The sequence below is a fragment of the Desmodus rotundus genome, chromosome 3, assembly GCF_022682495.2.
Source record: "Desmodus rotundus isolate HL8 chromosome 3, HLdesRot8A.1, whole genome shotgun sequence".
In the NCBI taxonomy this organism is placed as follows: Eukaryota; Metazoa; Chordata; class Mammalia; order Chiroptera; family Phyllostomidae; genus Desmodus; species Desmodus rotundus.
Window position 1 is genome coordinate 198,485,885 of NC_071389.1, and position 12,620 is coordinate 198,498,504.

At 45.7% G+C, this 12,620-nt stretch overlaps 1 protein-coding gene across 10 annotated transcripts in view; it reads right to left on the bottom strand.

The window, feature by feature from the left end:
- The window catches only part of EFCAB6 (EF-hand calcium binding domain 6), a 166,845-nt gene that overhangs the window by 131,150 nt on the left and 23,075 nt on the right, over positions 1-12,620 (bottom strand). For all 10 annotated transcript variants that reach the window (XM_045187052.2, XM_071221106.1, XM_071221105.1 and 7 more), the window contains one exon: positions 10,663-10,751. In XM_045187052.2, coding sequence (XP_045042987.2) covers positions 10,663-10,751 — 89 coding nt within the window. The remainder of the gene's footprint in view (positions 1-10,662; positions 10,752-12,620) is intronic.

Below are 12,620 nucleotides of genomic sequence, written 5' to 3' on the forward strand. Positions count from 1 at the left end.
TCCTGGTCTCCATTGTGACTGCTCAGGAGTCACTTTTGTCTCAATGCTGACATTTGGCTTTGGCTTTGGGGTTCTGTCTCCACTCCTGCTTTTAACCCTGCTTGAGATTTGGCTTTTTGAAACTGCACGGTAGTGCCTTCAATCAGTTCTGGAAAATTCTCAGCCACTGTTCCTTTAGATATTATCTCCACCCCATCTCTCACCCGTCTCTTCACAGAATTCCTAATACATCTTCTGTGTCGCTGTACTGCTTTCTGGCTAATTTTTTCTGACCAATCTCTCAGGTCACCTATTTCTTCAGCTGCGTATAATCTGCTTATTAAATTCCTTGAGCCTTGTTATTATGAAATATAACCCATTTGCAGAGAGACAACATATATGCAAAGTTTAACAATTACCCAAATGAAGAATCAAAGCCGAATTCAAAAAGCCTCCCCATGCCCGCCCTCTCTAGTTGTGATGTTTCCCCTCCTCCCAGGAGTAACTGCTCTCCTAGTATCGGAGATGCCATTTCCTTTCACGTGGTTAAAATTTTACCACCCTGGTATGTATCCCTAACAAAATATGGTTCAAGGTGTCTTTTTTGAATGTCACGTGAATAGGTGATGCTTTTGTTTTTTACTCCTTCACTCAATATTATGTCCATGTGATTCATTCGGGTTGCTGACTACAGGTGTTGTTTGCTGGCTTTCATGGCTGTTTTTCCATCTATTTCTTCAATACATATGTGGTAAGCACCTACTATGTGCCAAACACTGCCCCAGGGGCTTGGGACTCACTGAACAATAGAACTGATAAAGGCCCCTGCCCTCACGGAGCTCACACTGAGTGTTAACCTAAAGGGTGCGGCAGAGTGGCCTGCACGGGAAGAGCTGCAGAGGGGACAGCTTGCCAAAGGCCCTCAGTCGGTAACACCGAGGTGGTCTTGGGTGTGCAGCACAGGGGACAGAGGAAAACAGCAGAGTCCCCAACCTGCCAGGGGGGACAGATCACAAAGGGCCACCTAGGATCCCATTTCTTCTGCCTTTAGCATATCTTTTAGACTCTCCTTTAGCCAAGATCTGCAGAAGATAAACAGTTTTTATCTGAAAATGTTTTTATTTTACCCTTAGTCTTTTATTTTTTAATGTTTCTCATTCATTTTATATCTTTAATCTTCAGAAATTCAAGCAAGCTGTCCAAATTGAAGTGACCCCTAAAAGCATACAAATTCAAAGTGATACGCAGAGGGCTTCTTCTGTATGGGTCCCCTTTCTGGAGCTTCTTGGTAGCAAACAATCCTCTTCCTCCCGAATCCTGCTTCTCAGGGCCCAGAGCCTTTCTTCCCTTCTTCCTTACCACAGCCGACCTGCTGGGATCAGCTTCACACCTGCTCTGTCCACCAACGCCCTAAAGGCCGACACACGGTCTTTGTGAACCAATTTAGTTTCAACATAATTCTCAGGCTCTTTAGTAAGTTCTTCTTCAGACCTCTGGGATGAGTCTCCTTCTGTGGAACTCAGAAAGCTTTTAGAAGTTCCTCCTACGATGTTGTGATTGTTCTGTACGTTGAGGGTTGCAGTTGTGCTTCAAGGAGGTAGCTTTGTGCCAAGTACCACATGGACTACGTAATATGCAGAAAACATGCAGTGCATATGCAGGAACGTCCTACATATCCACTGGAAAAAGGTTCAGTTTTACTTCCGGCCAAGATGGAGGCAGAGGTAGACACACTGTGCCTCCTTGTACAACCAAAAGGAGGACAACAACAAATTTAAAAACAAAAAATAACCAGAACTGCCAGAAAATCAAACTGTATGGAAGTCCAACAACCAATGAGTTAAAGAAACATTCATCCGGACTGGTAGGAGGGGCGGACACAGGCAGTCAGAGTGGAGAGGATGTGCGGCAAGGTGGCTGGAGGGCCAGGCAAGGCAGATGGCTGGTGGAGCGGGCGGCCCCACATTTGCCTGTGGATAATCCGGGAGGGACAACTGGGGAGCGAAACAGACCTGCAACCAGGGTTCCAGTGCAGGGAAATAAAGCCTCAAAACCTCTGACTATAAAAATCTGTGGGGGTTGTGGCGGTGGCGGAAGATCCTAGAATGTACACAAACCCACCTACCTGGGAATCAGCACCAGTAGGGCACAACTTGCTTGTGGTTAGCGGAGGAAGTAACTGAAAGCCAGCCAAGAGCTAAGCAAGCAGCATTGTTCCCTCTTGGACCCCTCCCCCACATACAATGCCACTACACAGCAACGTGGGTTGCCCCACCCTGGTGAATACCTAAGGCCCCGCCCCTTACTACATAACAGACATGCCAAGACAAAAAAATATGGCCCAAATGAAAGAACAGATCAAAGCTCCAGAAAAAGGAGAACTAAACGATGAAGAGACAGCCAACCTATCAGCACAGTTCAAAACACTGGTGATCAGGATGCTCACAGAAATGTCTGAGTATGGTCATAAAATAGAGGAAGAAGTGAAGGCTATGAAAAGTGACATAAAGGAAAATGTACAGGGAACTAACAGTGACAGTGAAGAAACTGGGACTCAAATCAATGGTTTGGAGCAGAAGGAAGAAATAAACATTCAACCAGAACAGGATGAAGAAACAAGGACAACTTTAAATATTCCAACATCCGAATCATAGGGCTGCCAGAAGGAGAAAAGAGCAAAAAATTGAAAACTTATTAAAACAAATAATGAAGGAGAACTTCCCCAATCTGGCAAAGGAAATAGACTTCCAGGAAGTCCTGGAAACTCAGAGAGCCCCAAAGAAGCTGGACCCAAGGAGGAACACACCAAGGCACATCATATTATTACCCCAAATTAAAGGTAAGGGCAGAATCTTAAAAGCAGCAAGAGAAAAGCAGACAGTTACCTATGAAGGAGTTCCCATAAGACTATCAACTGATTTCTCAAAAGAAACCTTGCAGGCAAGAAGGGGCTGGAAATTCAAAGGGACTTTCATTCAAAGTCATGAAAGGCAAGGACCTACATCCAAGATTACTCTATCCAGCAAAGCTATCATTTAGAATGAAAGAGCTGATAAGGTGCTTCCCAGATAACATAAAGTTAAAGGAGTTCATCATCACCAAGACCTTATTATATGAAATGTGAAAGGGACTTATCTAAGAAAGAGATGATAAAAAATATGAACAGTAAAATGACAACAAATTCACAACTATTAATAACTGAACCTAAAAAACAAAACAAAACAAAACAAAAAACAAGCTAAGCAAACAACTAGACCAGGAACAGAATCACAAAAATGGAGATCACATGGAGGGTAATCAGCAGGGAGGGGGAGGGAGAGGATGGGAGAAAGGTACTGGGAATAAGCAGCATAAGTGGTAGGTACAAAATAGACAGGGGAGGGTAAGAATAGTATGGGAAATGGAGAAGCCAAAGAACTTATATGTACAACCCACTGACATGAACTAAGGTGCTGATGGGAGAGGTTACAGGGCAGAGGGGGATAAAGGAGAAAAAAAACAGGACTGCAATAGCATAATCAATAAGATATAATTTCAAAAAGGTTCAGCTTATTAAGTAGAATAATTCCTTTGATGTTTCCGAGGGTTGATGATGGTACTACCATTACTGTAAGGGATGTGAGGTCCCCCCTGCTAGATATGACAGCAGTTCCACATCTGGTCCTTCTCAGCTTTCTCACACTCAGAGGAACAAAATTTTTGATATCATTCCAGCTCTTAAATGTCTTTAATAAGCAAAATGTCCTCTCCGATCTTCATGTTTCTTTCACTTCTTTCAACCCGTATCTCCAGAAGTGAAGTGCTGTGACCAGAATAGTAAGTCCCACCACCGCAGATGCGGGGCAGCTGAGCTGCAACTCTGTCAGTGTCCTGAGATTCAGCCCAAGTCTCGTGACCTGACCAGCCGAGGACCACAAAGGCTGCCTGGTATTTTTATCCAAGTCGGTCTGAAGAAAGTACACGAGATCCAGTTGAAAGGTAACCTTCCACACCACGGGCCAAGGGGGCAGCTACTTCTCCCTTTTCCAAATACCCTACTATCAGTGGGTGAGCGCAACTGTGGCAGGAAGAAGAGAGGGTTCTAGGAATTCCCAAAGAAAAAGAAAGCTCTTGTTCCTATTCTCACAAACAGTACAGAAATCTAAAGTGGCCAGTATTTTATTTCAGCACGCTGAAGAGATTTTTCCCCACTATCTTTTATACCTTTGTCACTGCTGAACTCAGTGTCAGTCACTCCTCTGAAATCAATTCACTTTTTCTTCTCAAAGTACTGAATTTTTTCTCTCTGATTTCGATGTTCTGTGGTGTCACTGTGACGTGTCTAGGCGTTTCTTTTTGTCATCCAGCTTGATATTCTCAGCCATTATCTTTCCAAATAGTGTCTCTGTCCCAACCTTCCTCACATATCGACAAATCCAGTAAGAAGTACTTTCGGCCTTTTCTTCCCATCCTCCATGTGTCTTATTCTTTTCTTCCGTATTTTGCATCTTTGTTTTTCTGCGCTGCGTTCTGGGTAACTTCTTCAGATCTATTTTCCACTCCACTGATGCTCTTTTCAGCTGTGTTCAATCCACTGTTTTCACCCATCCAATGAATTTTATAGCTACCATTATTGTAACTTTCAGCACCAGAAGTTTCATTTTGTACTTCTTCAAATCTTTATTTTTATTACCTCTTCTTTTGTATTCATATATTGAATCCATTCTTTCATTTCTTTAATCATTAAAACACTACTTTTAGATTCTGTATCTGATACTCTCCTGGCTATTGTTTCCACTGGTTTTAAGTCGGCATTGTTTGTCTCTTCACATATTTTCAAGGTTTTCTTTTGTGGTCTGATGTTACTTGGTACTTTATCTGTGGAAATTCTTTAAGGGCTACGATGAAGAAGTATTCCTAACAGAAGGGCATACCCAGTCCAGGGCCGTTTTAAGTAAAGCCCTAGCCTGAGACTTTTCAGGCCACACAGACAGCATTATTTCAGGCACAGACTGGCAGGACAATCAACTTGTAATTATTTTCCCTATTCACCCAATGCCAGTGTTCAAACAGGTACGTTTCCATGTTGTGCCCTTCTGTGATGCCCTCCTTCCTGAGGGTATAGGTGTCCAAACTTTGTATGTATCGATCTTCTATTAGTTTCCTCCACCTTGGGCACCCCTCTAGGCTTTGTCTCTTGTCCCCTTCACTCCGAAAGGCCAACAAAACTGACACACAAATTCATCAGGATTTGGCCAATACTCTCAACGTTAACAGTTGGCTTTTTAGAATACTCACTTCTTTGGATCCCAATTTTCATTTCACATTTGGCCTCTGGGAATTACTAGCTTTCCCACCAGCTCGGTAATGTGTTAGAGTATTTTACCGTCTACCCAGGACTTCAGTTGTTTGCAGTGGAAGTGCCGTGCGTGACTGTACGCTGCCATATTGCTGGAAGGAGAAGTCTCCGTGAACTGAGAGGCATCATCCTCAACAAAGAGAACTCAGCTTCTCTTCTCAGAAAGTCGTCAGTCTTTCAAATTTAGTTCAAATATTTAGCCTTTTTTGTGTGAGGAGCAACTTCTGCTTTTATTTTTTTTAAATATATTTATTGATTATGCTATTACAGTTGTCCCATTTCCCCCCCTACTCCACTCCATCCTGCCCACCCCCCTCCCTCCCACATTCCCCCCCTATAGTTCATGTCCATAGGTCATACTTGTAAGTTCTTTGGCTTCTACATTTCCTACACTATTTTTACCCTCCCCTGTCTATTTTCCACCTATCATCTATGCTACTTATTCTCTGTACCTCCCCCCCCGCTCCCACTCCCTTAATGACAACCCTCATGTTCTAGTTGTTTGCCTAGTTTGCTCTCGTTTTTGTTTTATGTGTGGCCGTTAATAACTGTGAGTTTGCTGTCATTTTTCCTGTTCCTATTTTTGATCTTCTTTTTCTTAGGTAACTCCCTTTAACATTTCATACAATAAGGGCTTGGTGATGATGAACTTCTTTAACTTGACCTTATCTGAGAAGCACTTTATCTTCCCTTCCATTCTAAGTGATAGCTTTGCTGGATACAGTAATCTTGGATGTAGGTCCTTGCGTTTAATCTTGGGTAATGTAATTATGATGTGCCTTGGTGTGTTCCTCCTTGGGTCCAGCTTCTTTGGGACTCTCTGAGCTTCCTGGACTTCCCAGAAGTCTATTTCCTTTGCCAGATTAGGAAAGTTCTCCTTCATTATTTGTTCAAGTAAGTTTTCAATTTTTTGTTCTTCCTCTTCTCCTTCTGGCACCCCTGTAATTTGGATGTTGGAATGTTTCAAGGTGCCCTGGAGGTTCCTAAGCCTCTCCTCATTTTTCCAAGTTCTTGTTTCTTCATTCTTTTCTGGTTGGATGTTTGTTTCTTCCTTCTGGTCCACACCATTGATTTGAGTCCCAGTTTCCTTCTCATCACTATTGGTTCCCTGTACATTTTCCTTTGTTTCTCTTAGCATAGGCTTCATTTTTTCATCTGTTTTTCGAATAGATTCAACCAAGTCTGTGAGCATATTGATAACCAGTGCTTTGAACTGTGCATCCGATAGGCTGGCTATCTCTTCGTCGCTTAGTTTTATTTTTTCTGGAGCTTTGAAGTGTTCTGTCATTTGGGCCTTTTTTTTTTTTTTGTCTTGTCGCCTCTGTTACTTTAAGGGGCGGAGCCTTAGGTGTTCACCAGGGCGGGGTAATGCTGGTGGCTGCGCTGTGACGCTGTACGTGGGGGAGGGGCCGAGTGGGAGCAATGGCGCCCGCCTCACTCTCCTCCGGCTTTCAATCTTTCACTCCGCTACCCACAATCAAACTGGGCCACTCTGGTGCTGGTTCCCGAGTAAGTGGGCCTGTGCACACTCTAGACCCCTGCGGGTCTCTCCAACAACCTCTCCTGTGAGGCTGGGAGTCTCTCCTGCTGCCGCCCCAACCCCCAGGGGCGCTTTCAATCAGAGGTTTGAGGCTTTATTTCCCCGAGCTGGAGCCCTGGGTTGCGCAGTCTGCTTTGTTCCCCGCCATTCGTCTGGTTTATCTGTGGGCGAACGTGGTGCCGCGGGGTGCTACCCACTGCTCTGCCTGCCCCGTTCTCCGCCACTCTGAGTCCGGCCCTCTGGGTTTATCTGTGCAAATGTGGGGCCGCAGGGTCTGCTAGTGCTCAGACTGCCTGCGCCATTTGCCCCACACTCCGCCAGTCTCAGTCCAGCCACAGCCACGCGAGTCCTCTCCACCCCAGTGCCCGTCTCCGCCCCTCCTACCAGTCTGGATGAATGTTTATTTTCTATTTCCTTGGTGTTGGTCCCCCTTGCTGTTCAATTCTCTGTCAGTTCTGGTTGTGTGAGGAGGCGCAGTGTGTCTACCTACGCCGCCATCTTGGTTCTCTCAACTTCTGCTTTTAATTTCAAGTTAATTATTAGACTGATATTTCGAAATTTAAATATAAAGAACTCTCCTGCTTTCTGTGTTTACAGTTGTTTAGCTTTTTCAACGAAGAATGTGAAATTAAGTTACTACCCACTCACCAAGGTTGCCCCCTAGTGGAGATGGTGTCAGGCCAAGAGCATAAATCTGCAGCCTGTAAAACAGTCATTCATCCTCTTGGATGACCCTGGAAACCACCGCAGTCCCCACTCCCTGAGCACTAACTAACCAACAGCACAGAGAAGTCCCGGATCAAGTACTCTGGCAGTCTTGTTGGAACTTCTGTACTAATTCGCACCTTTTTTAAACAGTGGTAAACAAACAAACAAAAAACACGTAACATTTGCCATCTTGACCATTTTTTAAAGTATAGTTTATTAATGTTAAATAAATCCACACTGCTGTGTAACAGGTCGCTAGAGCTTTATCACCTTACAAAACAGAAACGCTGTACCCACTGGACGACAGCGCCCCATCCTCCCCGCCGCCTGCTGCACTGGTTCCTCCGCCTCAGCTGCAGCCACAATGGATTCAGTGATGGCAACGTCAATACCAAAATTTGTTACTTTAATTCCTGAGAAAACGAGGCTTACTCACTTAGACAATCTGAGTTTTTTTTTTACTAAAACAGTATTTCCTAAATCACACATTAGAATGGAAAAACTTTACAGATGAAACAGAACTGAAGTTCACACTTTAACACTCCCATTTTTCAGATAAAGCAAATGAACCGCATGCTTATGTTAAAGCTACAAAATACAAAAAAAATCATTCAAAAATTTTAAAAAAATATTTAACTTCTATCAAAATATAATCACCTTCTATTGACACTTAAATCATATAAAAATGAACAAATTTTAAATTTAGCATCTTAAAGTTTTTTACTTCAAAATTAAAATTATTTCCAAATCTGAAATACATTGTATATATTAATCTGATTTTAGTTTGCTATGTTTCCATTTTTTAATATAGTATTGCTTCTACTCTCTGAAAAATATCCTATATAGGTGTTAGAATGTTTTCTAAATAGATGTTTAATAGATGTAAGTGCCTTTGCTTCTGAAATGCGGCTTCGCCGCGTGCACAGCGTGCCAGGCAGTTTTGGAGGGACCCGCAGTCGGAGTAAACCTGGGCCACTGCAGGAGCGGCAGGGCTCCTGGCTCTGGGCGCCAGGATGTCACTGCTTGGGCAACTCAACCTTCAGAGTTTTTCTTCAGCTGTTTTTGGTGACATATGGAGAGTCGTCTTGGATTCCTCGGTATGACAGAGAGGTCTGACCTTGAGGAAGACTGGAAGCCCACATCCTCTGCTTTTATAGGCTTAATGACATGGCCTGGCTTGGTGACGACCTTGGGCATAGTCAGCTTTTGGAAGGCCCTCTGGGTGTTCCACGTAGACCCTATAGGGGTCTGGATGGTCCTTTCAAATTGCCGGTGGTGGGTAAATGGATATGGAAGACCCCGGACCTGGTGAGCTGCTGCATGGATGTTTCGCTTCTCACTGATAATCACATTTGGCAAGTTCTTATCTTTTCTTGGAGGACCTTCAGGGGCTTTAATGAGAAACTGATGTCTCTTCCTAGCACTGGGCTTCAGGCCCACACCAGCCCACTCGCCCCAACCAGGCAGAGTCAGGTCCAGGACCATTGGCTTACTTGCCTCCACAGCTTTCCTCTTCTCCTTTAGGAAGTCTCTGATGACATCGTCTCCAGCAAAAGCTTCCTTTATCACTTGCTGGTGATCCCTCTCCCGTTTACCTTCCAGCTCCTCTATGGTCGTGGGAACAGCCAAGGACTCTGTGGAAGGGGACTTGGTGGTGAGGATGCTCTGGAGGTCGATCGTGCGCTTCCTTTCCTCCTCCTTGGGAGCACGAGGCTGCTTCTGGCTTTTGGCCTCTTTCGTGGCCCCGGAGTGATTCCTGACCATCCAGGGGTTTAGTCCATCTGCTGTCACCTGTGCCTCATGCACCACATTTGGGACAAGGAAGTCACCCTCTTCTTCTGCACCTCCCTCCTCTTCCTCACTTCCGGAGGCCACCTGGGGTTTCTGTGTCAGTTCTTTGTTCCTGGTCAACTGTTCCTGCAGAGCCCGGCGAGCCCCCACATCGTATTTGGCCGTAATTGCCTTTGACTTTGCCCATTTTCCACTGTTCTGGTGCTTGAGGCTCATCCTCTCCATCACTCTGGCCTTTTCCAGTTTTTCCAGGTCTCTCAGTGCGGCAGGAGGACTGACCTTCCGCAGCTTCTCAAACTCTTTGAGAACTTTCTTGGCCTTTCCTTTCTTCAGAACTCTGTGATGCTTTTTGCTTTTGATTTTCTTCTCTCTTCGAGCCCTGGCCTCATAGTTGGACTGCAGGGCCCGGGCCCTCTGAAGCTCTGCTCGGCGCAGCTTCGCCTCCTCCAGGCTCATGGCTTTGAGTGAGGCCTTTTCCACGGGAGTCAGCAAAGGGTCTCTCACTGGCTGCTTGTTGTTACAGAGAAGGTTGAAAATTTCCTGCTCCAGGGGAGTGCCTGCCTCCCAGCCACCGAGCATATGTTCAGTGGGAGCAAAGGCTGACTGCTCCTCCTTCCTGGGGAAAATCAGCTGCTCTGCCCGGCGGTTCTTCAGCACGATGGGGTCCCACCTGGAGAGGACCTGGGCGGTTTCATGGAATGCCACTTCTCTGTGGGTTCGCTCAACCTCTTCTTGGGTGAAAGGTAATTCCATGGTCTTTGATTTGACTCTGTTCAGTTGCTTTTTCACAGCGGCCAACGAGGATGAAGTTTTACAGGGCTCGAGCAGATCAGAAAGGACCAGCCTTTCTCCTAACCCTTCAGCACTGACAGTGAACTCGGACACCTTCAGACTAGCCTCAGACCTCTCGGCGAATTTCCACCTCTTCTTTCCATCAAGGGAAGTGACAGCTTCCAGAAGCTGTTGATGCTTTCGCTCTCCATCACTGTCCCCCTCGTCTTCACTGAGGCTCAAGGGGTAGTCATTTGGCAAATCCTCTAGTTCGTCCCGTGCGCTTACAGCCAGAAGGCTCCCCACAGCCCACGCCGTGCTCATTTCTGCAGCTCGTCTCTCCCATGGGTCAGGGGCAGAAGCTGAAATAAATGTTTGACTGAGGATTAACTCCATTATACTCCATAGGGACAAGCTACCAACACGTCTTCCATATACATCTGTCAATGTGAGTAGCTCTAATGACCTTATGTCCTATCTCTTATCATTTCAAAGTTCACATTTTCATATGAATAACAACAAAAAACCCACTTACCGCTTTTTAACATTTATATTTGGGTCAATCCCACCGAACCTGGACAGGAATTCAAGGTAGGGAACGGCACCAGAGCTCGTGAGCGGGATCTACATTCAGACAGGAAGAACGACAGCCAGTTAGAGAGTGCAGAGGCCAGCAGGGGGCAGCGCGGCAGGTCTCGACCTGGAGGTGGGGTGCGGTCCATGGGACGGGCGTGTAGGAAACACACCGCCGAGTCCAGCAGTCTGAGCTGACACGTGTGCTCAGCAAAGCAAGTGCAAACAACGTGAATGACAGTCTGTGCTCAATTGAATGTCAATGAGTTGGCTGCAAAATTATCTCAAATCTAGCTCCATGTAAAAATGAAGTAAAAGTAAAAATATATTTTAACGTCTATTTGACATGCATACAGGTTAATAAATATGACCTATGTATAAGTGTAACGTACACGCACTTCCCAAGAGGCTGAGGCCCACAAGTTTTACCGAGTGCCACGTGCGCTCTCTACACATTTATGTGTTTTTAAGGTACAGAAATGTCACTTTTAAATTCAAAATCCTATCAAGAACAGTACTGAGTCAAGAATGTCAAGACTGTAAATTAAACGAAGTCACTTTCTCAGTGTGCGGTTTACTGGAGTTGATAACCGTGCTGTGACGAGTAAGAGAATAGTTCTTATTCTCAGAAAACGCACACTGAAGTATTTAGAAGAACCACAAATACAAGCAGCTTCCTCTTCAAAGGTTCAGAAAAGCAGTGTTGTGTCCGCCTTCCTTGTGTGTATCGTGGACAGTACCGTCTGCGCGTGCACTCGTGTGTGCACGCACACCCCGGAGCTCACGGGAGCAGCGGGGGAAGTGCATGTTCACAGCGGACGAGCCGGGTACAGGAGCTGGGCGTTGTTTGTGCCTTAGGGGTCTGTCTGCGCTGTTCTTAGTCTTACAAACTTTCTCGGGGTGTGAAATTACTTACAAATTTAAAAAAAAAACAAATTTTTTTAAAGTGAAAAATAATTTCTCCCTCCAAAAAGAATTATAAAACTAAAACTAAGATAAATATACACAATAAACATAAATACATTTTATTAAGGTTCGAGTCAATACTCAAAGTCCAACTTCCCACACTGCTGAGCAGCTCCCAAGTCGTCCCACTCGACTCTGACAGTGCCTCAGCCCTTAGAGTCCCGGCCGCGCAGCCCAGCAGGGCCGCCTCAGTCCTCCCCGAGGGACACACTGCTCCTCACTACTTACAGTGTGTGCAACTAGGAGATGGAACCAGAGGAAGAGGGGTCCCCTGTGACACTTTTTTCCTGGAAAGGACACCCATGACTTTTATTTGATAGGGCATTTTCTAGTGGCTATAATTTTGGGTAGACACTTCAAAGTCTCCCTTATCTTAAAGAAGAAGAAGGGTAGGGCCAGATGAACTATGCAGCTCCACGACGGTGCCCTCCTGGGTTTGGGAGAGAGAGGAGTAAGGGAAGCAGGAGAGAAACATTTGCAGAGCTCACGCTCTGCCCACGGGCACAGGCACCACACAGGGTGTTTTACGTGAGTGGATCGTGCAGCCTGAACACCCCCTTCGGAGGGTGTGGAAACGGCCCAAGCTCCACAGAGCAGAGGTGCGACCTCCCAACGGAGCACCTCCAGTAAGCGCCGGATGTGTCAGCGACTCCAGGGCCTGCGTCTACCTTGCCACACGAACCGCCCTGCCCGCAAGAACAGCACGCCCATCAACCTACGGAAGCTTCCATCACATTCCGTACTGTGGCTTACGGCCTGGCACACATTCTGACGTGGCAGATACCGTTCTGCCGTGACCCGTCTCCGAAGCTAAGCAGAGAAGCTGGTCCATTTCAGTATTTGTGATTCCAGCAAAAACGTTTAAGAATCAACACCATGCACAGGTGATTGGCTGAAAGCAGATTCTCAGACCGGGGCTGGAGGAAGACGGTGTTTGAATCAATATTCACGTTG